A 27,106-nucleotide genomic window follows, 5' to 3' on the forward strand; every position below is an offset into this window, starting at 1 on the left:
CTAGGGCTGCCCCCTTTCAGTGCATGATTCTGATGAAAATTTTTAGGGTCAATGAATATGTCCCATGTCATGTCTGATAGCTGCTAAAGATGTGAGGAGGTAAATGTTACCTTAGAAAGATGTGCTTTAAATTTTTAGGAGATCTGCACTATTGACATGAAAATAAAATAAAAGTAATATTTTTTATCTGAGAAGCTAAACTGAGAAATTGCCAAATTAAGAGAGCATTTGAGAAACATAAAGGAATTATTAAGTCAAATAACTTAAAGTGATAACTTATTCTCCATCCCACTGTCTAAAATATTACATGTTAATAAAATAAAAGGAACCTGTAAGGAGCACAATCACTTTCCAGATATGTGCTTGATAGGAAAAATGCTCTTGATGATATAACAAATTAGCATAGTAACAACACAGTCCTTTAAACTGACATCTGTGGGAATGGGTTCTATAATAATGAAGCTGGAAAACAGAGAAAGATTAATTTCATTCATTCAATACACTTTTGATGAGCACCTATTGTGTATCAAGCACTGGGAATACAAAGGATAATAAAAAGGCCCTCTCCTATTTTCCAGGGACTCAAAGTCTGAGTCTTATATCTATAATACACTTCTAATTTAAAAGATAAGGCACCCTTCCCACATGATGGCATTGATAAGTTTCCTAAAGTCATTTGAGGTCTCTCCACTTAATTTACCATAGACCTCTAGAGATTTAGAGTTGGAAGGGACCTTAGAAACAATCTATTCCAGTCTCCTAATTTCACAGATGAAGAAATTTAGTGCAGAAGGGTGATATGCTTTTAAAAAATGTCAAAAATACTTGGTAAACAATTTGTGATTTCCCAATATGCTTTATAATATATATCATTATCAAATAATTTGGTACAAAGAACCAAAAGTTCTAAGAACAAAGTTAGAAAAGGTAATGCTGTCAATATGAACTGAACTCAAATTCTGATGTACTAGTTAAAATTTACAAGACACTTTGTCACGTCACATACTCTATGAAGCATGAATGTCAAATCATCGGTGAAAATATGAAATAAATGAGTTACTGAAATTATACAATAAAAAAATCTTTTTATTATGAAAATTTTCAAATGTACATTAAAAACAGAGTAATATAATGAACCACTAGATTCTCATCGCTAAGCTTCAAAAATTACCAACATTTGGCCAATATTGTTTAATTATATCTCTTACTCCATATCTGAATTATTTAAAAGCAAATCCCAGATATGATATAATTCCATCAATAAATACTTCGGTTTATATATCTAACAGATGTGGATGCTTTAAGAAAACTTACAACACTATTCACACCTAAAAAATTAACAATAATTCCCTTAATTTCATCTAAAATATAGTCAGTGTTCACATTTCCTTACCTATTTCATAGATGTCTTTTCAGAGTTGGTTTGCTTAAATCAGATTCAAAAAGATAAACACATCACATTAGGTTGGTGTGTCTCTTAAATTTCTCAATCTAAATTATGCATTTTAAAGCAGAACTTGCTGAATTTTTCTGTTTCTTTTTGGAAGTGTATGTTTTTTGGAGAAGTATAAAGCAGATCTTCAGTATTAATTTAACATTTAGGGAGATATTTATATATTCAGTAAGTGGAGCAGCTGCAAATTTAGAGAAATAATCCTTATTGATAGACTTATAAAAATTGTATGTAATTACATTCCTGAATGATTTGAATAACAGTGTGCCTGATACATGCGAAGATAAGTGGCTTTTAGTTTTCTTTGATATTAGGATCATATACTGCAGTTATCTTTTTTTTACTCCATGCACTCCTTTCTCTGGTAATAAACTAATTTCTTAGTGTTGGGCATGTGCCCTACAGCTAAATTCACTGTCTTGTCTTTTAAAGAGAAACAAAGTTTTTATAAGTATCACAATAACATTTTGCATACTTAGGTCATGTTCCTCATGTTTTATCAAATTAAAATGATACTTATCAATTTTCTATACCATACCCTGCCCTAGGTTCAGAAAACTTTTGGCCAGGCTTTTATAAGAGGAACAAAGGTAAAAGAGGCTAATTTGGCTGATATGTGATTAAGTAATATTTAATGCATGATCATTTAATCCATAATAAATCTTGAAGCTATAAAAAAATATATTCTTTACTGCAAATGTATTCTTTACTCACAATTTAAGACAAGCAACAAAATTTGAAATGGAGCAGGTGTTAGTAACACAGAGGTCAGTCAGCTTTGGATATGGAAAAAAATTGCCAAAAAAATTTTTTTAAACAAATGAAATTAAAAAAAAAAACTTATTTTTTACTGTAGTATATTTAATTATTGTAAATAAAAGCTAAAAATCATAATCTTAGGAAAGAAGTGGGTAATATTCAGTGAACTCTCTCAGCTCTGAAGAGAGTAAACTGACAGCAGCAATAAGAACTACTCACCACAGAATAGAAGAGAAAAAAGAGAGGCTCAAGGACTTTCCTTACCATGATTTCTTTAATCCTTCAATTTATTGCAGATTTGTGTGCATATTTCCTTTGTTTTGGTGAGTGATTTGGATTTTTTTATCATTAATAATTACTAGTTCATTAAAAACTATAATCAGCAGCTGATATAGCTTTTTCATTGTGAATAATTTTATTACTATAATATCAACAAAGCATTATGAGTACTACTCACAAGTCAGGACTTAAACTGGCATATATTTACTTAAGCCAAATAAAAAGTATTTTGCAATAAAAAACCTGCAACCAAAAATTAGTAACATCCTCTTTCCAAAAAAAGTAGCTCCTTTAAAAAATCTAGGAACGGGAGAGATGATACGGTCTGTAATAACTATGAGATCTCTGAAGCGGTGCAGAAATAAAAAGATGAAGCAGCAGTATGGCTTACCTTTAAGTTTAATTTAAAAATTAAAGCAATTCATACCCAGAAGAGAATTGGATAAAAAGAATAAGATGGGATGTGGCTAGGCAATGGAAGCACAAAATACTGTCAAATTTTAATTTAAAAATGTTTTCAATTTAAGCAGACCCAGGCCAGTGATTTTTCATTATTTTTACCACAGTTCCATGACTACTGACATTTTCATCAGAACAAATAAAGGATTTTTCCCAAATTTAAAATGACAAAATTATTTTTAATTTTGACTTAGAATTTCTTCCTCTTCTAAACTCAAAGGAATTTGATCTTAGCTGGACTTGTCTCTTATGCTTGACTATACACACACACACACACACACACACACACACACACACACACAGACACACACACATTTTTTAAATTCAATTTTATTGAAATACATTCACATACCATACAATCATCCAAAGTGTACAATTGTTCACAGTACCATCATATAGTTGTGCATTCATCACCCCAATCTATTTTTTGAACATTTTCCTTGTACCAGAAAGAGGAATAAATAAAAATAAGAATAAAAAAAAAAGTAAAAAAAAAAACCCAAAACATCCCCCCTCCCACCCTATTTCACTATATTTTTCATGTAAAGTGTAAAAATAATTAAAAAAAAATCATTCTTTTGTCTAACAGAACCCAAACTTTGTACTATAGAGATTTTATCATTTGTTTCGTGAATGAGACCACATGTTCGTGATACCTCTGGTACAAAACTTACTAAATGCCAGTATTCATCAAAGACCTCCCTTAAAGCAGCTTGTCCTTGCAGAAAAACTTGAGAAAAGCTGGTTCTCTGGCAGTATAAGACAAACAATGAGAAAACAAAATCAGTATGTCCTACTACTAACAAGAAAAAGAGGGAAGGATCAACTGAAGATAAAAGTCCACTTAAAATAGAACCATGGAGAGTTTTAACTTCATCAGCTGCCAATCTTCGTCAATGAATTTTGCCAGCGAATTTTTTTTTTTTTTTTTTAAAGCTCATGTTGGAAATACTATTTTATTTAATGAGTCATATTTTCAAAGGGGTTGCCTTATAACAACTCTGGGAAATAAGTTAACACTAGAGGTATTTCTGCTATTTTTGCAGATGAGAGTTGTGGAAAAGAGGGATGAGGATGATATGTCAGGAAGCAAGCTGACAGCAGAACCAGAATTAAAAGTCTCCTGTGCTAACTATGTAATGGTACTGTGAACAATCGAATGTACGACCTGCCCTGCACCACTGCTTGGCATGTGAATACAGCCAGTGAATTTTTTATATTCCTTAGATAATAAACTTGACAGAATTAATGATAACCACTAACTTCAGAAGCTGAATTTGGTTTGTGTATTTAAAAAATGATCTCTTTGTTTCACTCTGCACAAATTCAAGTGGACTACAGACGGGTTTTCTTTCTCTTACCCTTCAGTCTGGAAATCATTGGGGGGAGGGAGGTTTAGTTACTTGATTCTTGGTCATATTAAAAAAGTATAAAGGAAATATAAGTAAGGAAGTATGTTATTAAGGAATGACATTTATCACTCACTGCTCCTTTTACATTATCTTTGGTATATAACTATTTGCAATTCTCTTTTTATCTCAGTGTGCCAGTTTGAATGTATTGTGTCCCCCAAATGCCATTATCTTTGATGCAGTCTTGTGGGGCAGACGTTTTGGTGCTGATTAGATTTGCTTGGAATGTGCCCCACCCAGCTGTAGGGTGATGACTCTGATGAGATATTCCCATGGAGGCATGGCCCCACCCATTCAGGGTGGGCCTTGATCAGTGGAGCCATATAAATGAGCTGACTCAAAGAGAAGGAAGTCAGTGCAGCTGTGAATCACGTTTTGAAGAAGAGCAAGCTTGCTAGAGAGGAACGTCCTGGGAGAAAGCCATTTTGAAACCAGAACTTTGGAGCAGACACCAGCCAAGTGCCTTCCCAGCTAACAGACGTTTTTCCGGACGCCATTGGCCATCCTCCAGTGAAGGTACCTGATTACTGATGTAATGGCCTTAAGACTGTAACTGCGTAGCCAAATAAAACCCCCTTTTTATAAAAGCCAATCCATCTCTGGTGTTCTGCATTCCGCAGCATTAGCAAACTAGAACACTCAGCAAGACACTGAATTTGCTCAAGAAATTTAATCTTCTTTCTTCTTTCTTTTGGGTTGTAAGGAAGAGAAAAATATGGAACCAAAATCCAAAACATTTTAAGGGTTTATTTTCAGTTTGAATTTTTTAAGATGGAAAAATAGTTACTAATTCCATGGACAAACTTTCAGGTTTGGAATGCAGCGACTTCTGTCTGACTCAGATATGACCATTACAGGAATGGTCTACTTTGCTGGGCAGACTCAGATTTATTCTTTACTCTCCAGTAGGATTTTGCAGTTCATGATTTTCAAAGTCCTGGTACTACTTAGAGACCATATCTTTTTGTTTTACTGAGCCACTTCTCTTTATTCTTGCTGCATTGTTCTAGTATCCAATTTGAGGGCTGGGAAAAGGAAAGGTGCAGGAAAGGGGATGTCAAACGTGTATCTGTAATGAACATAAAGGCCTCAGAGCTTCTATACCACGTCAGCCCCAACCTTGAATGAATCCTCTTTCTCATACCCTACCTATGCCCTGTCCTAGATCCTCAAATCTGAATTTATCATCTGTTCCCAAATCACTAACCACACTAACCAGGGGTACAGAGCCGAATTCTGTGGTTTACAGCTGTAGTTTAGAATTCAACCATTTTCAAACACACTATTTCATTAGATCTTCACGAAAACACAATTAGGAATTTAGGGAAAGTATTATTTCCATTTTGTAAATTCAAAACTGAGGTTTACACAAGTCAAAGAATTGCCTGAAGTCATAATAATAAATAAGTAGCTGAGCCAAGAGTGGAAACCAGGTCTTTGGACTCCAAATTCAATATGTTTCCCAAATACTACTCTGCATTTCTAAAGGAGTTGTTGGCATGTTAAGTTAGAACTCTAAAAGTATATTTCCAGAGAAACCTTGTGACTTGTGGTTAGATGCTAAAGACCACAGGCAGTATAACTCCATATAGGTGGTACAGCATTTGGGGCTTGCCTTGGGAACTTTATAACCTAGTAAGGTCAGAACCCAGAAGTCATTTTTCCAGAGAAACATGAATCTTAGATATTGAGTGAATTCATGAATAAACTTTCTTATACAACTCGTTTGAGAAGAAACAAATATAAAGCATGAGATATTTCCTGCTGATGTTATCAGTTAAGGCCGAGTATACACTAACGTTGCTTTCAGAAGTAACTTTATCTGCCATACTCATTTGATGTTTTTGTGCCCTAAACATACAAAAAATTCATCTAAAGCACAAAAGACTAGAGTTTCACCCCAACATTTCTAATACCAGAAATGAACAAGTATTGTCTTTCACATTTATTCTTACATGCAAATTGACTTTTTCTCCCCTTACTCCTTTTTTTTTTTTATCCTGTAAGAAGACTAACATTTTGAGGATTGCTATTTCTGTGTTCTCAGGGCTCGGGGTATAATAATTTAGGAACTCTTGGCCTAATAATATTCTAGTTAAAAAATTCATTGTTAACCTTAGTTTGTTCACCAAAAACTACAGCATAAACTAAAATGCTCCTTCATTTACAGAGTCATCTGTTGTCCTCTGTCAATTAGTCCCAGGCAAGACTGAAACAAAGTGTTTATAAATCATCTTTATCATTCAGTTTGAAAAAAATAGTCTTTCTTTACAATGATAATAATGTTTATTAGGCATTATATTTAAAAATCTCTGAACATACAATTAAAAGGGTTAGAATAAATAAAATTGTGAATTTTTCATTAGAAAACTATTTCATATGAAAAAGGAACTGTTCTCTGGGTTTTATTGTAAATATCCGGCAATTTCAAAAAATGAAATACATTCATATTAGGCCAAGTACACAAGGAAAACAAATTTAAATAATCTATTGGAATAAATAAAAATCATCTATGGATTAGGAAGTCATCATATAAGCTAAAATATATTTCATCTATTTATTTTCACAAAACTTCTGTTCATATCATTCCAATGTAACTATTTCTACTGTTTAAAAATTACATCTTAGGTTCACAGACTCAGAATATGAGTTAAAGGATACATGGAGATCTTCTACACTGCCCTCATTTTAGAGTTGAGAAAACTAAATGAGTTGTTCAATATAATTCTAGTTAATTAGTAGATTGAATTGTACCACCCCTCCCCCCACAAATATGTTCACATCCTAACCCCCAGTTCCGTGAATGTGACCATGTTTGGAAATAGGATCTTAGTTAAGATGAGGTCAAACTGGATTCAGGTGGACCCTTAATCCAAAATGACTGGTGTCCTTATAAGAAGAGGAAATTTGGACACAGACACACAAAGAAGGCTGGTATGTGCCAGAGGCAAAGACTGAGTAATGCCACGAAATGCCATGGATTGCTGGCAAGCCCCCACCAGAATCCTACGGATTTCAGAGGTAGCAACAGCCCTACTGACATCTTGATTTTGGGCTTCCAGAACTGTGAGACAATAAATTTCTGTTGTTTTAAGGTACCCAGTTTTTCATGGCGTCCTAAAAAACCAAGACAAGTGGTGATCCAAAAGACATACATCTCCTAAGTTAGACAGGTCAATAAAAAGGAATTGTGGTCATTCACATATGTACTTTCTTATTCTATTAAAAAATTATTGTTTTTTGGATAATAGATGCATTACACCTGTATTAGAGAAAAATCTGGAAATACTGAAAAATCTGAAAAAAATATATCATTCAGAAAACGTCTGTTAAAATTATGATGCATTTTCTTTTACCCTTTATTTCCTGGTATTCAAAAACACAATTTGTGTGCACAATTTTAGAAAACTGGAATAATATACATATTTTATATCCTTTTATTCACATTTCACATGCTGTAGTTTATCTCATTAAAGTATTTAATAAAAACATTTTAATAATTGTTCAACATTCCTTAGTGTGACTTTGCTGTACTTTATGTAACCATCATTCTCTTATTCCTAGATAGTTAGATTATAAATATCCATACATATAAATCTTTGTATTTTGAATTATTTCCCTAAAAGAAAAATCTAGACATGAGATTACTGGGTCAACGAGTGTACATTTTGGTGACTTTATGTACATGTTCAAGTGGCAATCTAGAATAATGTACTAATTTATGCTTTCACCAGTGGAGCAATGTATAATGCCTGTTTTGTTGCATCTCTTACCAATGACAGACACTGGTTTTGCAATCTGTGCCAATGTCACAGGCAAAATGTTTTTTAAATTTGCATTCATTCATTATTGCTACTGACCATTTCTCATGTATCTATTAAGATCAGTATTTTCTTTCCTAGACATGCAAATCAAAGAACAGAACTTATCAGGACCTCAGAAACGCCTCGTGTTCCTTCCAATCACTAATCTCCTGAGGTTAATCATTATTTTGACTTCTAATATCATAAATTAATTTTGCCTGTTTTTGTACTTTTGTCCATTTTTATAGTAATTTTACTGTTTTCAAAAAGTGGTTTTATCATAAAATATCTAAACATTACAGAAAAGTACAAAAAAAGAAATCAGCAAGTCATCCAAAAATCACATCACCTAAAATAACTCCAGCTAACCATGGTGAATATGATTATCTCTGAAAGCATGGATGGCTAGACAAGTATACAGAAAAATAAACAGATAAATTATCATATAAGAATGCAATTTTAATCTTACTTGAATTTAACTGAAAAAAAGAAAACTATAATAAAACTATAAAAACAAAACAAAAACCCAAAACAAAAAACAAAATGCCTGAACTTCAGATAAATGTTCTTTGAGTATATATGAACTAATAAGAAGCTTGAGTCTTGTTAAATAACAAAAACAAAAGCTCTTTCTTTTTATTCTGCTTAAAAGCAATGTGCTTATTATTGACTGACTTTCTACCATGAAAAAAAAAAATGAAATGATTAACATGCATCCCCTCATCTTTCCCTCTCTCCAACTCCCAATTTTGGTTGCATCTATTATTTATTTTATCATTTATACTCAATTCAGTGATCACAGTTCCCACAGATATTGGTCCTATTATTTTGAATCATCTCTTAATTGCTTTCAATAATGAGCAGTGTGATCCAAAAAGACATAAATCTCCTAAGTTAGACATGTCAATACAAAAGAATCTTCATCATCCATATATGTGCTTTCCTTTAAAGGACTCCTAGTTCTTTTCATGTTTAAGCATATCTGTCTATAGCCTTAATAGTAGAAAGATAATTTTCTTGGGTCACACTTCCCTTCTTTACAAAGCTACTATTAATAATGTAATAACAAAAATAATAACAGCAAATATTTATTCAATGCTTAATATGTACCAGGTACTTATTATAAGCATTTCACATGTTTACTCATCTAATACTATCAACCACCCTATGAAGTAGGTGGCATTATTATCTCTATTTTACAAATGAAAAATGAGGCACCAAGAGACAAATTAACTTGCCCAAGTGTCACTCATTTTGTGAAGTAGCAGAGCTCCAACTGAATACAGGCAGTCCGACTCAAGAGCCTATACTTTTAACTGCTATATTATGTTGCTTTAAATGTTTGAGCTTGTCACATGATGGGGGGTAGGGACAGTAAAGAATACTACTAGCATTTAGTGGGTGGCGGGCAGGGATGTTAGCTGGACATTCATGAGATGAAAACTTGTTTAAAATTACCTCATCCTAGACCCGAACTCCATTTTACATATAAACAAAAAACAATTTTTGCAAGGTTTTCATATACTCAATTTCCCAGATATGAAACTACTTTGTTTGGCCCAGAAAAACTGTTCAATGTTTTGGAACTATGTCACTGTCGGCAACATCACAACCCATACCATTTGACTTGCCAGTACAATTCACCTGTATCAGTGTGCATTTATAGCTGCCACATTTGTGGTGGTTCTACAAATGAGTGCAAGCATCATTTTGCTACTTCATTACATCTTCTAGTATGGTTGCAGTCAAGTATTTACATATTCATATAAATATTACTTTATTAAAAATTACATTTTCCTTTTCTATTCAATTAGGGAAACGTTTTTGTTTTTAAATTATGGCTGTAGAAAGATTATTATCTATGAATTTCATTTCAGGATCCAAAGGCGGCTCCTATATTTATTTGTTGAAGTCCTATAACATTATATAAGGGATTCTAATTCTTGAGGGTTTTTCTTTGATCTTTCCTCTGATGTCTTCAGTCTGCTTTTTTCCAATTTGTACATATAATGAGAAAACCTACATTTGGTTGATTCATGTTCTTTTCTCAGGACTGTTTTTGAGGGTGAGAGGAGGCAGGATTAGAAGTATGCCATGCAGCACCAGAATACTCAGTTTGGTTCTGTAGGTTCCACTTTCCAAAGTTCTACTTTTTCTCTTGTTTAAAGCTCTACTCCTTTTCTTGTTTGGTGTTGATAGTGAATTTTTGGTTGCCATTCTTTATAGTACTATTTTATTTTTATTTTTAATCATTTTGTTAGATTTTGGGGGATGAGTGTGGTGCTTCTGCTTTACTCAGCCACCACTGCCTGGCAGTTCCTTTGTGTCCACTCTTTGGATGTTGTACTTATCTTTTCTTTTGAAGAGACCATCTGAATAAGCGCTCTCCTTAATAAAAAGGTGAGTCTTTTAATTTCTTTGTGACGGATGAAAATTTACCACAAGCTTTTCTAATCTCAATTGATTCTTCTAATAGTTAATAAAGTATAAGTGTCTACTCAGGTCCATTATTGGATATCACATCACTTCCAAAAATATTTAATATTTATTGAGTGATGACAACGTGCCAGTCACTGTTCTAAAAGCATCTATTATTGCATTAATCTCACAATAATGCTGTGAAGTAGATTATTTTCCCCTAGAAAACTGAGGTACAGAAAAGTTACTTACCAATTTGCCTAAGGTCACATAGCTATTAAGTGGCAGAGCAGGGATTTGCACTCCAGTCATCTGGTATCAGAGCCCAAGGTGTTATTTATCCATTATCTTAATGCCTCCCAAGTTCCTAGGGACTTCCTATTCCCCTCAAGGAATTAACTGATTCACTACAGATTTTTTGGTCATCATTTTCTCTTTAAAGCTTAACACAAATGCTCAATAAGTATTTATTACTTGAATGAATGAAAGACTTAAATGCTTATTTTCACTGCTTTCCCGCCTTTTTTTAAAATTCATTTTTGTTGAGATATATTCACATATCATGCAGTCAGTCATACAAAGTGCACATTCAATTGTTCACAGTACCATTATATAGTTGTGCGTTCATCACCAAAATTAATTTTTGAACATTTTCATTACCACATACACAAAAATAAGAATAAAAATTAAAGTGAAGAAGAACAATTAAAGTAAAAAAGAACACTGGGTGCCTTTTTTTCCCCCATTTTTCTATTCATCCATCCATACACTGGACAAAGGGAAGTGCGATCCACATGGCTTTCCCAATCACATTGTCACCCCTCATAAGCTAAATTTTTATACAATCGTCTTCAAGATTCAAGGGTTCTGGGTTGTAATTTGATAGTTTCAGGTATTTACTGCTAGCTATTCCAATTCATTAGAACGTGAAAAGGGTTGTCTACATTGTGTGTAAGAGTGCCCACCAGAGTGACCGCTTGTCTCCTTTTGGAATCTCTCTGCCACTGAAGCTTATTTCATTTCCTTTCACATCCCCCTTTTGGTACCCGCCCTCTTTTTTAATGTGCCTTTTCCTTTCAGAAGCAAGATGGGCAAATTTTGTACCCTGCAGTATCCTGCCATCCCTGGGAACCATTCAGACATATTCAAGTTACCAGTGCTCTTATCAAAACTTACTGTATTCTCTTAGTTTGTCAGATTTCTGAAAACAAATTAACAGGATGTCAAGCATATCAAGATATCATACATCCTGGGAAGCATGGTTCATTTAGAGTGAAAGGTCAGTAGATACAATATGCTAACCAGAAAAAGTTATTGGCATTATTTTGTAGTAGGCAGGCCTCTTGCTGACACCCTATAAGTAACATTATTTCAAGAATTATTTTAGGGACACTGTATCATGTAAAACAAAATGTATGAAGATAATGCAGAGGGAAATAATATCTTGGTTTTTTTTTTTTTTTTTTTTTTTTTTTTTATTTCTTCCAGCTCTAACAGTCTATGCTTTTATTTTTTTTTATCTTCATTTTATTGCGATATATTCACATACCACGCAGTCATACAAAACAAATCATACATTCGATTGTTCACAGTACCATTACATAGTTGTACATTCATCACCTAAATCAATCCCTGACACCTTCATTAGCACACACACAAAAATAATAAGAATAATAATTAAAGTGAAAAAGAGCAATTGAAGTAAAAAAGAACACTAGGTACCTTTGTCTGTTTGTCTGTTTGTTTCCTTCCCCTATTTTTCTACTCATCCATCCATAAACTAGACAAAGTGGAGTGTGGTCCTTATGGTTTTCCCAATCCCATTGTCACCCCTCATAAGCTACATTTTTATACAATTGTCTTCGAGATTCATGGGTTCTGGGTTGCAGTTTGATAGTTTCAGGTATTATCTTGGTTTTTTAAATGAAACAATAATTCATTTTAATAGCTGATGGTGAAAGAACAATGGTAGGAACAGAATGACTATGGGAATGAAGGTTTGTTAATATGGATAACAATGCTCTATGCCAGAATTTATGTATATAAACTAACTCAATGTGGGATAGAACTCTTTGTATGTTATGGATATATAATGGTACCAGAGTAAAATGTACATACGATAATTAAATGTTAACAAACAGGAGTAAATTGAGAAGGCAAAGGTTTGGATAGAGCAAATTAAAAAAAAACTACTTACAAAATTAAATCATATCTGAATTAGACTTGTTTCACTAGACAAGGAACTATTCAAGACTAAGAATCCATTTCAATTATTTGCATTTTAATAAAGAGGATGCAATGGCATCATCTGAAAAATGAGCTAACATATTTTCAAAATAACTTACACTGATAACTGATGAAGAAGTTGACAAGTTTAAGCCTTCAAGATCAGCTATCAAACGTGGGGGAAGAGCTGGTGTAGGAAGCACAACTGGAGTGGATACTGGGTTAACTGTAAGAAAAGACCCAAATTAGCAAATGTGCATGAAAATTTAATTCAAATTATTAAAAGCAGCATTTTTATTTTGTTAGCAAATCTAATTAAATTACTTTGATTAATAAATGTATGACAATTCTAGTTAACATCTTGATTTAGTCACGTTATTATCAAGTCATGGCAGTTATTAGCCTTAGCTTTCAAAACATAATGGCAAATCCTATAACAAAACAAGGATATAAATATCTTGAGTAATAGTTTTTGAAAATTTTTATGCTATAACACTATCACTAGCATTTACCACCCAGTAATTTTACTAAAAGAAAAAGGTAAAGAAACATTTTTCCAGACTAATATAGAGAATAACAAGTTTTCCAGAGAGTTATCTAACTAAGTTCGAAGTCTTAAAAGGATATTTAAATTCTTTCTCTACTATATCCTTCACTCTGAATAATTAGGGGTCCAGGCTACCTAACTCCCTTCTAATTATAGTTTGTCAGCAAAAGTTATGTGCTAGATAGAAATGTTTGACTGCTTCTAAAACTGCTTTATACTTGAGATTAGATACTTGTAAATTTGAAGATCTTTTAAAAAATGCAAATCTCATTATGTCACTTCCCTGCTTAAAACTATTCAAAGGTTCATAATTGCTAACAAGATAAAAAGACCTACCCTTTTATTAAGTACACAATGTCTTCTATGTTCTAGCTTAGTCCTGTCCAATAGAACTTTCTGTGATGGAAATGTTCTATATATGTGTGGTCCAATATGGTGACTACTAGATACACATGACTAATGTGCTCCTGACATGTGGCTAGTATGACTAAAAACTACAATTTTAATTAATTTAAATTTAAATTTAAGTAGCTATGTGTTGCTAATGGTTAGGAGTTACTATATTGTACTGACAGGTCTAGTTTATCTCCAATTTCATCTAACACTCTTAGCTCTAGCAGTACTGCATAATGGTTCCCAAGATGATGTTTCATGTCTTTGAGACTTTTACATGCTACTCCTTTGGCCTAGAAGGTGCTTCTCTGCCTTGCTCACCTTCCAAGTTTTATCCATTAAAATACAACTTACAGGAAAAGCACTCCCTGACTCAGGCAGAAACAGCTTTGACTGCTTATACTTCTCATGTAATATTAAATGTGTTTTTACATGGTTTTATTCATAATAGATTGTGAGTTATGTGAGAGCAGACTTCATCTTTTTTTTTTTTTTAATGGGCACATCAAGCTATTTTATTCTGTCACTCATCAGGAGCCTGTGCCTATTGCCTGCCTAGGCCTTGTGCTTTTTTTTTTTTTTTACATTTTATTGTGGTAACATATATACAAATCTATTTTAACCACTCTCATGTGTACAATTCAGTGTTACTAATTACATTCACTATGTTGTACTATCATCACGACCATCCATTACTAAAACTTTTCCATCACCACAAACAGAAACTCTGCATCCATTAAGCATTAACTACCCTTTCCCCACTCCCACTCTGGCCCCTGATAACCTGTAATCTACTTTCTTTCTCTATGAATCTGCTTATTCAAGGTATTTCACATACATGAAATCATATATTTATCTTTTTGCGTCTGGCTTATTCCACTCAGCATGATAATATCTTCAAGGTTCATCCACATTGTCGCGTGTATTATTTTTTATGGCCAAATATTATTCCATTGTGTGTTTATACCACATTTCGTTTATACATTCATCTGTTGATGGACACTTGGGTTTCTTCCGTCTTTTGGCAACTGTGAATAATGCCTCTATGAACATTGGTGTGAAAATTCGTGTGCCTGCTTTCAATTATTTGGGGTATATACCTGGAAGTGGGATTGGTGGCATCTTACTTATTTTTTAGTGCTCAGTAATTACTTAACTGTTTTTTGAATGAAATAAATTAAAATATGGAGAAAAGTTTTAGCTTCCAACATATTCTCACTCCAAAATGACACTATAAAGGCAGTAACATTTACTTAATTTGATATAGCTTTTCAAAGCATACTTTTCTCATTTTAGCCTCACAATGTCCTGTATACTTGGCAGAACAAATAATAATTCATAAAATTAACAAATATTTTTTGAGCAAGGCAGTAAGGAAGAAACAAGTAAGTTCAAGATATGGTCCTTGTTTCCAAGAAACGTAAAATCTAATTGAGAAAAAAAAAGGTATACATACTTGAAAAAAAGTAACAACAAACGTCATAAATGATACTGCTAAAAGAAGAAAAATTTCAAAATATATCGTACATAAAACTTCAATATAAATGACAGAAAAAGCAGAGTAGAGATTCGTTGGAAGAGGAAATGGAGCCCTTGATTTCCCTCTTGGACTCCCTTATTGTGCCTGAAGCATCACTACAAAACAAACCCCAGACTTCCTCACACCTACACTCAAAAAAACCACTGTACAGTTAGGAAGTGCCATGGGATGCCAGAATGAAAAAAAAGGAGAGGTCCTATGAACCAAAAGGAACTATAAAAAATCTACCAAACACCTTTCTCTCTCTAAGCCCAATTTGGCAAATAAATTCAACCACCCCCCCACCCCCCAAGAGGGACATGACTCCCTGGGGAATGAATCTCACTGGCAATGTGGGGACATGGGGCATGATTCCCAGGAATGAGCCTGGCCTTGGCAGCAAGGGATTGAAAATGCCTACTTGAGCAAAAGGGGGAAAAAAGAAAGGTAACAAGCTGTGGTCACAGTGGCTGAGAGATCCCAAATAGGGTCGAGAGGCTATCCTGGAGGTTTCTCTTATGCAAGCTCCAGCTAGCCATCCCAAATGGCCACCATATGCCATGCCCTTACCAAAAGTAGTCCCCAAATACCTATGTCCCTACCTGAGATTCTAATAAAAGATGCACTTACTAAGGTTTATTTTTCAGAAACGTAAATCCACCAGAGTGTTCTTATACCAGACAAATACTAAAAACCAGAGGCAACAGACTCTTTAAGATCAACTATCACACGTGGTCCCTTCCCCATACTGTCAACAGCCCCTTTCAATATGAACAAGTTAGGGTTCTCACTGCCTAGACACCCTTGAAAATGGAGAAAGAGATTAAGTGAGAGGAAGGGGAAGCAACAAACAAAAAAAGATTTAACAAAGGTCTATGAATAATGAAACTTTATATAATTATATATATATATATTTTTGGATGCTGGGGTGTTGGAATGGCTGGAAGGAGGTAAAGACATGGTGGAACCACAGCCTACAGCATCCTTTGGGATTTGTTCTAGCTGCTCGTTGAATTGTGCCTTGAAGGCCTTCACCTTTCTGTATATACCTTGTATTGCATAATAAGGAAAGAACTAAAACTGCAGAACTGTAAGCCATCACAATTTTTGAAATTGTGATGTATATAACTGCTTGTTGAGCTGTACATCGTGAGATGATACCTTTCTGTATGTATGTTATATTTTACATTAATGGAAATGGTTGAAGTTGTGGAACTGTGACCATGACATTCTTTGCAATTTGCTCTCTAACTGCTTGTGAAATTGTACTTTCAAAGTTATCACTGTTATGTATATATGCTAAAGTTCACAATTAAAAAAAAAATCTACCAAACAGAAATGACACGATGATGAAAATGGTACCGCAAGATGATAAATATTAGATGGTGGTAGAGGAACAGACTGAAGGTAAGAGCAGTAGGGTTGGCAGTAAGGATGAATTTATAATAGTTTAGTCATGAGGCAAAATGGGTTGAAGTAAGGTAATGGGAGTGAGAAGTCACAAAAAAAAAAAGGATTTATATTAAAGACATTGGAAAGTGAGGCAAAGGAGATTAAAGACTTGACAAGTTCATAAAACAAGTAATGGTAGAGCCACCATACAACTACAAACTGTGTCTTCTAACTTGGATCACAATATATTGTATTTCCAAGCAATATACACCCTTTCTCATGGATTCTAAATGCATTTTTGTTTATCTGTTTGTCCATCCACCAACCCGTCCATCAATTGATCCATCCATCATCCCATCTACCCATCCATCTATCCCATGTAATGAATAAAAAACTGAATAAGAAATAGTCTCTGCTCCCTTCTATGCTTGGCTAAATGCCATCAAAAGACAGAAGACAGGAAAGTCAACACTACTGGCAAGCTCCACTCTTAAAAAATAAAAAGAGATAGGCTCTAATATCATTTCAGAAGGCAAACACTTTGGTATTAAAGAGATCATTACACATTTGCTTACTGGTCTGGTAAGATGAAAGCTAGTACTGAAAATGTATTGTAATTTGGATTCTGAGGCCAGTTGAATATACTGGAGTATTTAATTAGTGTGTAAGAAACAGAATAATACTATATAATAATTTTATTGAATAATAACACGGTATACAAATTAAAATGAGATACTTCTTCTTGCTATTAAATTGGAAAAAGAAATTTTAGTTACAAAATCCACTATTAGTGAGGGTGTAGGGAATCTGGAACTCTTATGCTAATCCTGTGTAAGTTAGTACAAGCTTTGTGGAAGGCAATTTCAGACAAAAGAATTCTTCAATGCCTTTGTCTTGGTAATCCAACTCCTAGGAATTTATCTTAGGGAAACAGTCATGGAGATAAAGCAGTAATATACTTACAATGATGCTTTTATTGCTTCAATGATATAGCAAAAGATGGAAACAACTTAAATTTCCTACAATAGTAAACCTGTTAAATAGAGTTTATGACAACAATATAATCGATAACCATGCAGTAAAAAATGAAGGTGTTAAAGAATATGCATGCAACAAAAAGAATGTGTATGATAAGCAGAGAAAGAAGCAAGTGATAAAACAGTCTCTCAGTATGATATAATTTTAGGGAAAAAAATATTTCCATATGAAAAGGACCTGAACAGATATGTCAGAATGTAACAGTGGTTATTTCGGGGTGTTTGGATTATAAGTTCAATTTATTTTCTTCTTGGTTGTGTTTTTAAAACTTTCTAAAAAAACCACTTTTTCTGTACTAAAGCATATTTACTGTTATAGCATATTTACTAAAATAATTCTAAAATTACTCTTCTGATCAAAGTTTTACTTTAAAATTTAGGAATTACTGGTTAAATTCAGTATTTGCTGCTATAGCAGTAGCATCTCCATCATACCTAAATCTTATACGTTTACAATGTGCCAGGCACAGTTTTAAGTGCTTTTACACATATCAACTCATTTAATTCTCTTAATAATCCTAAAATCCAAATTTTATAGGTGAAACATTTAAAGCACACAGACTCTAAATAACTTGTTCAATGTTACACAGCTAGTTTTTAATAGAACTGGAATTAAACTCAGGCAGTCTCTAACTCCACTGAACTTCTGACCATCTTAATCTGCTGCATCTACCGTAATTCAATATTACAGATCTTAAGGCTTATCTTAAGTATGATTATTTTTGTTGACAGAAATGTTTAAATAGACTTCACAGTTAGTCACAGTAACAGTGCATTTACATAGGTTTACATTTCCTATAAAAGAACCAGAATATGACTGCTGCTTTATGATCATTCCACTGATATCACATGGTATGGGGTATTAAAATATATTTTAATTTCTAGAAATATATAAGATACCTGGAAAACAGAAAGTATAATTACTACCTTTAAGTCTCATTTATTGTTAGGCCATATATAACATAGCACAAATATTTTTTCATGTATTATCAACTAACCCCCACCAAATAGACTTACATAATTTTATAATCTGAAGGAACTGCAGATGCTTTTCAGCTATTTTTTTTTTTCATTTTACAAATGAATAAAATGAGACTCACTTAAATGATTGAAGATAGACCAGGTCCAATGTCTGTGTGCCTGATAGCAGCCCCTCAACAAATGCATTAAGGAATTGAAGTTACTCAAGATCACTGAACTGTTTTGTAGTAGAGCCAAACTTCAGCTATTGCTAGAGCGGTTAACTATACGGCTTCCTTAGAGAGAGAGAAAATGATTATTTCTGATAGTAGCAAGAGTTTCTCTCTTCTAGGCTTTTCCTCTTTTAAGTCTCAGGAGAGAATGACTAATTCTATTTATTTATAGCACCTAGCAAAGTACCTATCACTTAGCAGATGTCCATAAAATTTGCTGAACTGAATTTAACAGGAGAGTTTCAAGTTTCATTTCTGACAAATGTATGACCATAAAACTTTTTTTAAAGAAATATCACGTGGGAGTAGCTGAGGAGGACTATAAGGTGATAGAATAGGGAGCTCTGGGAATCAGCCCCTTCACCAAAAACAATATTGAACTGGCAGGAACTATCTTTTTATTTATTTTTTTATTTTTTATTTTTATTTTTATTTTTATTAAATTCAGTTTTATTGAAATACATTCACACACCATACAATCATCCATGGTATACAATCCACTGTCCACAGGATGATCACATAGTTATGCGTTCATCACCACAATCTATCTCTGAACATTTTTCTTACATCAGAAAGAACCAGAAGAATAAAAAAATAAAAGTGAAAAAAGAACACCCAAATCATCCCCCCCATCCCACCCCATTTGTCCTTTAGTTTTTATCCCCATTTTTCTACTCACCCATACACTAGATAAAGGGGGTGTGATCCACAAGGTCTTCACAATCACACTGTCACCCCTTGTAATCTACATTATTATATAATTGTCTTCAGGAGTCCAGACTGCTGGGTTGGAGTTTGGTAGTTTCAGGTATTTACTTCTAGCTATGGCAGGAACTATCTTAATCAACCACTTTGAAACTCCAGAGTCTAGGGGAACACTGTGCAGAATCCAGGGAGGAGTGGGAGGAAGAGGCTGGTAATTTATGATAAAGACCAGTGAGTTTCAACTTCCTGCAGAGGCTACCATGCCCCTTCTCCCAGCCTCATGGCTGTCAGCACTGGGGACTGTACCTCTGGCTCCCGGCTAGGCTTGCTGGTGCCAAGTTGGGACATAAAGCACTAGCCCTCCAAACTCTAGGGATGTGTGCTCTGATCCCAGATCTCTACCTTTAATCAGCAACTTCAGATCAGTTGGGGCTAGCTTTGAGGGTGGCCATTGTTCCAACCCTCTTGGGGCAAAGGCAGCAGAGAAATCTTGAAGGCAGTAACCTTCCTCAAAACTACAGAAAATAGTTAAGGGTCTGCATTAACCAGGCAAGTGCTTAATTAAGAAACTGCAGCTTCAAAAGCCATAAAAGAAGCTCCTGACACCCTGACTGGCCCTTCGCCCTACAAAATACAGGATGGAGCCAGCTTGCGCTCCCACTGTAGGTAACTGGCCCTGTTCCAGAGGGAGCAGAATGATCTCTGTATACATACTACGGTACATGTATGTCAGTGTCTGTTTATTTGGTGGAAGTCTGAGAGAGTGAGCCAGGAACATGTTTGTAGCTTGCCTTCCCAGAGTTTGACCTAAGGGTAGAGAAGCTATTTTCAGACATCTGGGACAGTACCTGAAACAATTAAGTTGAAAGGGCCTGGGCAAAGGACTACCTGCATTAGCACACTCAAAAGAGCACAAGGAGGGGAAGGAGATCTGTTCCAAAGAGAGTAGAGGGGGCAGTCACTCAAACTCCTGTGGATTGTAAACAGGGAATTCCTGGGGCCTCTCAGGAGCACAGGCCAGCAGAAGAAACAGACTTCCCAGATCTGGCTCCATGCAGATCCAAATAAAAAAGAGAGGACCCCTCACTATCCATCTGCTTCAGGCTAATCTGCTTGATAGGAGGGCTAAGCTCCAAGGAGACCAACAGCCAAAGCAGAGCGAATTTGCAAAGAGAGTGAAAGGTGCTTTTTGCACTGTTTTGTTTGTTCTGTTTAGCTCCTGACAAACAAGAAAATCTCTGTTATAGCACTAGCCAGATAAAAACTTAGAGGACAGCCCATGTACTAAATCCCTGAGTTAACACTACAAAATATTGAAATGTACAGTGTGCAATAAAAGATTACAAGACAAACAAAGAAACAGGAAATGATGGCTCATCCATAGGAATAAGATAAAAATCCAGAATCTGTTAATGAAGAGGAAGAGATTTGGACTTAGCAGTCGAGAGACTTTAAAATAATGATCCTCAATATGCTCAAGGAGATAAAGGAAAACATGGAGAAAAAACTAAGTGCTGTGAGGAAAACAATGAATGAAAAATACGGGAATCTCACCAGAGAAATCACTGGAGTTCAAAAGAACTCATTAAATGAAATGAAAAATTCCCTAAATGGTTTCAACAGCAGATTGGTGGCAGCAGAAGAATCAGTGAACTTGAAGACAAGATGACTGAAATTATACAGGTTGAGGAACAGAAAGATAAAAGCATAAAAAAGAATGAACAGAACCTAGGAGAGTATGGGACCATATACACATTATGGAAGTCCTAGGAGAAGAAAGAAAGGGGCAGAAGGAATATTCAAAGAAATAAAGGCAGAAAACTTCCCAAATTTAATGAAAGACATGAATATTCACATTCAAGAATCCCAAAGAACTCCGAACAGGATAAATTCAAGAGACCCACAGCCAGACACACAGTAATCAAATTGTCCAATGCCAAGGATAAGGAGAGAGTTTTGAAGGCTATAAGAGACAAGCAGTGAGTTATATACTAGGAATTCCACTAAGATTAAATGCTGATTCTCATCAGAAATACTGGAGGCACGAAGGCAGTGGTATGAAATTTTTAAAGTGCTGAAAGAAAACAATTATCAGCCAAGAATTTTATATCTGGCAAGATCCTTTCAAACATGAGGAGAGATCAAGACATTCCCAGATAAACAAGAGCTGAGGGAACTGGTCATGACTAGACCAGCCATACAAGCAATGCTAATGAAGTTCTTCAAACTGAAAGGAAAAGATATTAGTGGATCAAAGCAGCATAAAGAAATAAAGACTTCCAGTAAAGGTAGCGATATGGGTAATTACAAATGCAGGTACTATTGTATTTGTTATGTAATGCCTTTTCTTGCTTCATAAGGTACTAAAATGCAAACAAATAAAAGTATAATAAATGGATGGCTTTGAACATACACTGTACAAAGATATAATCTGCAATAAGTACAAGAAAAGGTAGACAGATGGGTACAGTAACAGTATATATATATAGGTTATTGAAGATAATTTGGTATCAAAGTAGATAAAATTGTTGTAGATTTAGGATGTTAAATTTTGACCCCATGGAAAGCAAAGGGGGGAAAAACATGAAAAATGCACTCAGTAAGAAATGAGAAGGGTCTCAAAGTGGTACAGCAGAAAAAGCGTAATAAATATGGAAAACACTAACGGAAGAATTGAGGATCAAAAAAGTATAAGACTTAGAAACACAAAATAGCAAAACGGGAAAAGAAAGTTCTGCAGTATCAGTAGTTACTTTAAATGTTAATGGATTTAGCTCTCCAATCAAAAGGCAGAGATTGGCAGAATGGATTAAAAAGCATGACCTAACTATATACTGCTCATAACAGACTCGCTTTAAATTCAAAGACATATGTAGGTTGAAAGTGAAAGGATGGAAAATATATACTAATCAGATATTAGTATGGGGTAGCTATTCTAATATCTGATTAAATAGACTTTAAGTCAAAAACTGTTCAAGGGACAAAGAGGGTCACTATATACTGACAAAGAGGTCTATTCAACAAGAAGAAGTAACAATTATAAATATATATGCAACTAACAGCAGAACCCCAAATTAAATGAAGCAAATATTGAAAGATTTGAAGGGTGAAATAGATGGCTCTATATTAACAGCAGATTTAAATATACCACTTTCAATAATGGATAGAACATTTAGACAGAAGATCAAAAAGGAAATAGAAGACATGAATGGTACTCTAAACTGGCTAGACCTAACAAACGTATCTAAAACATTTCACCCATCAGCAGCAGAATATACAGTCTCCTTGAGTGCACATGGATCATTCTCCAGGATAGACCATACAGTATGTCATAAAACAAGTCTCAAAAAATTAAAAAATATTGAAATCATACAATGTATCCTCTTCAACCACAATGGGATGAAGCTGGAAATCAGCTACAGAGGGAGAAATGGAAAATCTACAAATATGTGGAAATTAAACATTGTACTCTTAAGCAACCTATGGGCAAAGAAGAAATCACAAGAGAAATAAGGAAATATCTTGAGGTGAATGAAAATGAAAGCACAACATGCCAAAACTTATAGGATGCAGCAAAGGCAGTGCTGAGAGGGAAATTTATAGCTCTAAATGTTTACATTAACAAGGAAGAAAGATCTCAAATTAGAGACCTTACCTTAAAACTAGAAAAAGAGTAAACTAAAAACCCAAAGCAAACAGATGGAAGGAAATAACAAAGTTAGAGCAGAGATAAATGAAATAGAGAATTAAAAAACAGTAAAGAGAATCAACAAAACCAAAAGCTGGTTCTTTGAAAAGATCAATAAAATTGAAAAACCTATAGCTAGATGGAAAAAGAAAAAAAAAAGAGAGGACAGAAATAATTAAAATCAGAAATGAAAGGAAGGATATTACTATTGACCCCACAGAAATAAAAGGACTCTAAGAGGATACTATGAACAACTGTGTGCCAACAACTTGGACAACCTAGATGAAATAGACAAATTCCTAGAAACACAGACTATCTACATTGGCTGAAGAAGACATAAAAGATCTTGACAACCAATAACTAGTAAAGATATTGAATCAGTAATCAAAAACCTCTCAACAAAAATTCCATGACCAGATGGTGTCATGGGGAATTTTACCAAATGGTCTATTCTGCTCAGTCTCTTCCAAAAAATTGAAGAGAAGGGAATACTTCTGAAACTTCTAATTTCTAGCTCACTTCGAGACCAACATCACCTTCATATCAAAACCAGATAAAGATATCATAAGAAAAGAAAACTACAGACCAACATCCTTTATGAATATTGATGCAAAAAGTCTCAACAAAATACTAGCAGATCAGATCCAACAGGACAATAAAAGAATTACATATCATGATCAAGTGGGATTCATCTCAGGTATGCAAGAGAGGTTTAACATAGAAAATCAATAAAAATATAATTCACCACATTAACAGAATAAAGGAAAAATAATCACAAGATCATCTCAATTGATACATGTGACAAAATCCAGCACTTCTTGATAAAAAACATCTAAAAACTAGGGATAGACGAAAACTTCCTCAACATGATAAAGGACATCTATGAAAAATACACAGCTAACATCATACTTGATGATGAAAGACTGAAAGCTTTCCTTCTAATATCAGAAACAAGACAAGGACGCTCACTGTGATGGTTAGGTTCATGTGTCAACTTGGCCAGGTGACCCAGCTGTCTGGTCAAGCAAACACTGCCCTAACAATTGCTGTGAGGATGTTTGAGGCTGGTTGATAAACCAACAGGCTGGTTTATTGGATCATCAGTCAATTGACTGCAGCTGTGACTGATGACTCATCAAAGGGCATGCCTTCCACAATGAGAGAATGCAATTGGCTGGATTTGATCCAATTAATCAGTTGAAGACTTATAAGCAAGACAGACAGAAGACCTTCAGTCTTCTTCGGCTGCCCAGTGAAGCATTCCTGAGGAGTTCGTCGAAGTTGCCGGTTCTTTTCCTGAGGAGTTCATCGCACACGTTCATCAAAGATCCCAGTTCATTGCCTGAGGAGTTCGTCGAAGTTGCCGGTTTGTTTCCTGAGGAGTTCATCGGACATCTTCCTTGGAGTTGACAGTTTGTTGACGGCTCTACAGAATCTGGACTTGTGCATACCCACAGGTGCGTGAGTCACTTTTACAATTTGATAATCAGAGACACCTCTCATTGATTCTTGTTCCCTAGAGAACCCTAACTAATACACCCACTGTCACCACTGTTATTCAACATTGTACTGGAGTTTCTTGCCAGAGCAATTAGGCAAGATAAAGAAATAAAATGTATCCAAATTGGGAAGGAAGAAGTAAAATGTCCCTATCTGAAGATGGCATGATCCTATATACAGAAAATCCTGAACAGTGAACAACAAAGATCCCATAGCAAACAAATGAATTCAGCAAAGTAGTAGGGTACAAAATCAATATACAAAAATCAGTGATGTTTCTATATACTAGTAAAGAACAATCTGAAGAAGCAACTAAAAGAATGAAATATCTAGGAATAAATCTAACCAAGGATGTAAAGGACTAGTACAGAGAACACTACAAGACAGTGCTACAAGAAATAAAAGAAGACATAAATAAATGGAAGAGTACTCCATGTTCATTGATTGGAAGACTAAATATTGTTGTGATATCAATTCTAGCCAATGTGATTTACAGATTCAATGCAATCAGAATAAAAATTCCATCAGCCTTCTTTGCAGAAATGGAAAAGTTAGTCATCAAACATATATGGAAGGATAAGGGGGCTCAAAGAGCCAAAGCCATCTTGGGATTCACATTTCTCAATCTTAGGACTTATTACAAAGTCATAGTAATCAAAGCAGCATGGTACAAGCACAAGGACAGACATACAGACCAATGGAATAGAATTGAGAGTTCATAAATTGAGAGTTCCTCATATTTATGGCTAACTGATTTCTGATAAGGGTGCCAATGGGGAAAGAATAGTCTCCTCAACAAATGATACTGGGAAAATTGTATGTCCATGTGCAAAAGAATGAAGGTGAACCCCTACTTCATACCATATACAAAAATCAATTCAAAATGGATCACAGACCTAAATAGAAGAATCAGAACTATAAAACTCCTAGAAGAATTTGTAGGGAAGCATCTTCAGGACCTAGTGTTGGGCAATGGTTTCTTAAACTTTACACCCAAACCACAAAGCAACAAAAGAAAAAATACGCAAATGGGTCCTCAACAACAGTAAAAACTTTTATGCATCAAATGACTGTATCATGATAACATCAAGACCACCTCCTCAATGGGAGAAAATATTTGGAAACCACATATCCCATAAGGGTTTAATATCCAGAATATATAAAAAAATACTACAACTCAGCAAAAAAAGACAAAGAATCCAATTAAAAAAATGGGCAAAAGACTTGAATAGACATTTCTCCAAAGAGGATATACAAATGGCCAAAAAGGATATCAAAAGACACTCAACATCACTAGCCATTAGGGAAAGGCAAATCACAATTACAATGAGATATCATTTCACACACAGTTCAATGGCTACTATTACAAAATAGAAAGTAACAAGTGTTGGAGAGGATGCGGAGAAACAGGAAAACTCATTCATTGTTAGTGGGAATGTAAAATGAGGCAGCCACTGTGGAAGAGAGTTTGTTAGTTCCTGAGAAGGTAAAGTATATTCTTGTATAATCATTTCTAGTTATATATCCAAAAAATTTGAAAGCAGGGACCTGAATCGATATTCGCACTGCAATGTTCATAGAGGCATTATTCACAACTGCAAAAAGATGGAAGCAACCCAAGTATCTATCAACAAATGAATTGCTAAATAAAATGTGGTAAACACATACAATGGAATATTATTCATCTGTGAAAAGGAATGAAGTTCTGATACATACGTCAACACAGATGAACCTTGAAGACATCATGTTGAGTGAAATAAGCCAGATACAAAAGGATAAATATTTTATGACCTCACTTACATGAAATAATTAGAACAAGCAAACTCATAGAGTCAGAATACAGAATACAGGATACCAGGAGATAGGGAAATGGAAGTTAATGCTTAAATTGTACAACGTTTCTATTTCAGTTGTTCAAAAAGTTTTGGTAATGAATGGTGGTGATGGTAGCACAACATCGTGAATGTAATTAACAGAAATGAATAATATAAATTTTAGGTTGTATATATGTGTGCCAATTTGAATGTATTATGCCCACCCAAATGCCATTATCTTTGATGCAATCTTGTGGGGGCAGATGTATTTAGTATTGATTAGACTGGAATCCTTTGATTGAGTATTTCCATGGAGATGTGACTCAATCAACTGTGAGTGAAACATTTGATTGGATAATTTCCATAGAGATGTTACCTGCCCATTCAGGGTAGGTGTTAATTGGATCACTGGAGTACTTTAAAAAGAGCCACACAGGCCCAGATGCTTGTTACAGCCAAGAGGGACACTTTGAAGAATGAACAGGAGCTGAGAGAGGAGCTGCAACTTA

At 34.5% G+C, this 27,106-nt stretch overlaps 1 protein-coding gene across 3 annotated transcripts in view; it reads right to left on the minus strand.

Moving 5' to 3' along the window:
• The window catches only part of AP3B1 (adaptor related protein complex 3 subunit beta 1), a 405,767-nt gene that overhangs the window by 65,927 nt on the left and 312,734 nt on the right, over positions 1 to 27,106 (minus strand). For 2 of the 3 annotated variants that reach the window (XM_037800786.1, XM_037800789.1), the window contains exons 22-23: positions 12,929 to 13,035; positions 3,625 to 3,699 (exon numbers count right to left, since the gene is read on the minus strand). In XM_037800786.1, the coding sequence (XP_037656714.1) occupies positions 3,625 to 3,699; positions 12,929 to 13,035 (182 nt within the window). The remainder of the gene's footprint in view (positions 1 to 3,624; positions 3,700 to 12,928; positions 13,036 to 27,106) is intronic. The other variant, XM_037800788.1, reaches the window with a different exon arrangement.

Source organism: Choloepus didactylus, chromosome 13 (assembly GCF_015220235.1).
Source record: "Choloepus didactylus isolate mChoDid1 chromosome 13, mChoDid1.pri, whole genome shotgun sequence".
In the NCBI taxonomy this organism is placed as follows: domain Eukaryota; kingdom Metazoa; phylum Chordata; class Mammalia; order Pilosa; family Megalonychidae; genus Choloepus; species Choloepus didactylus.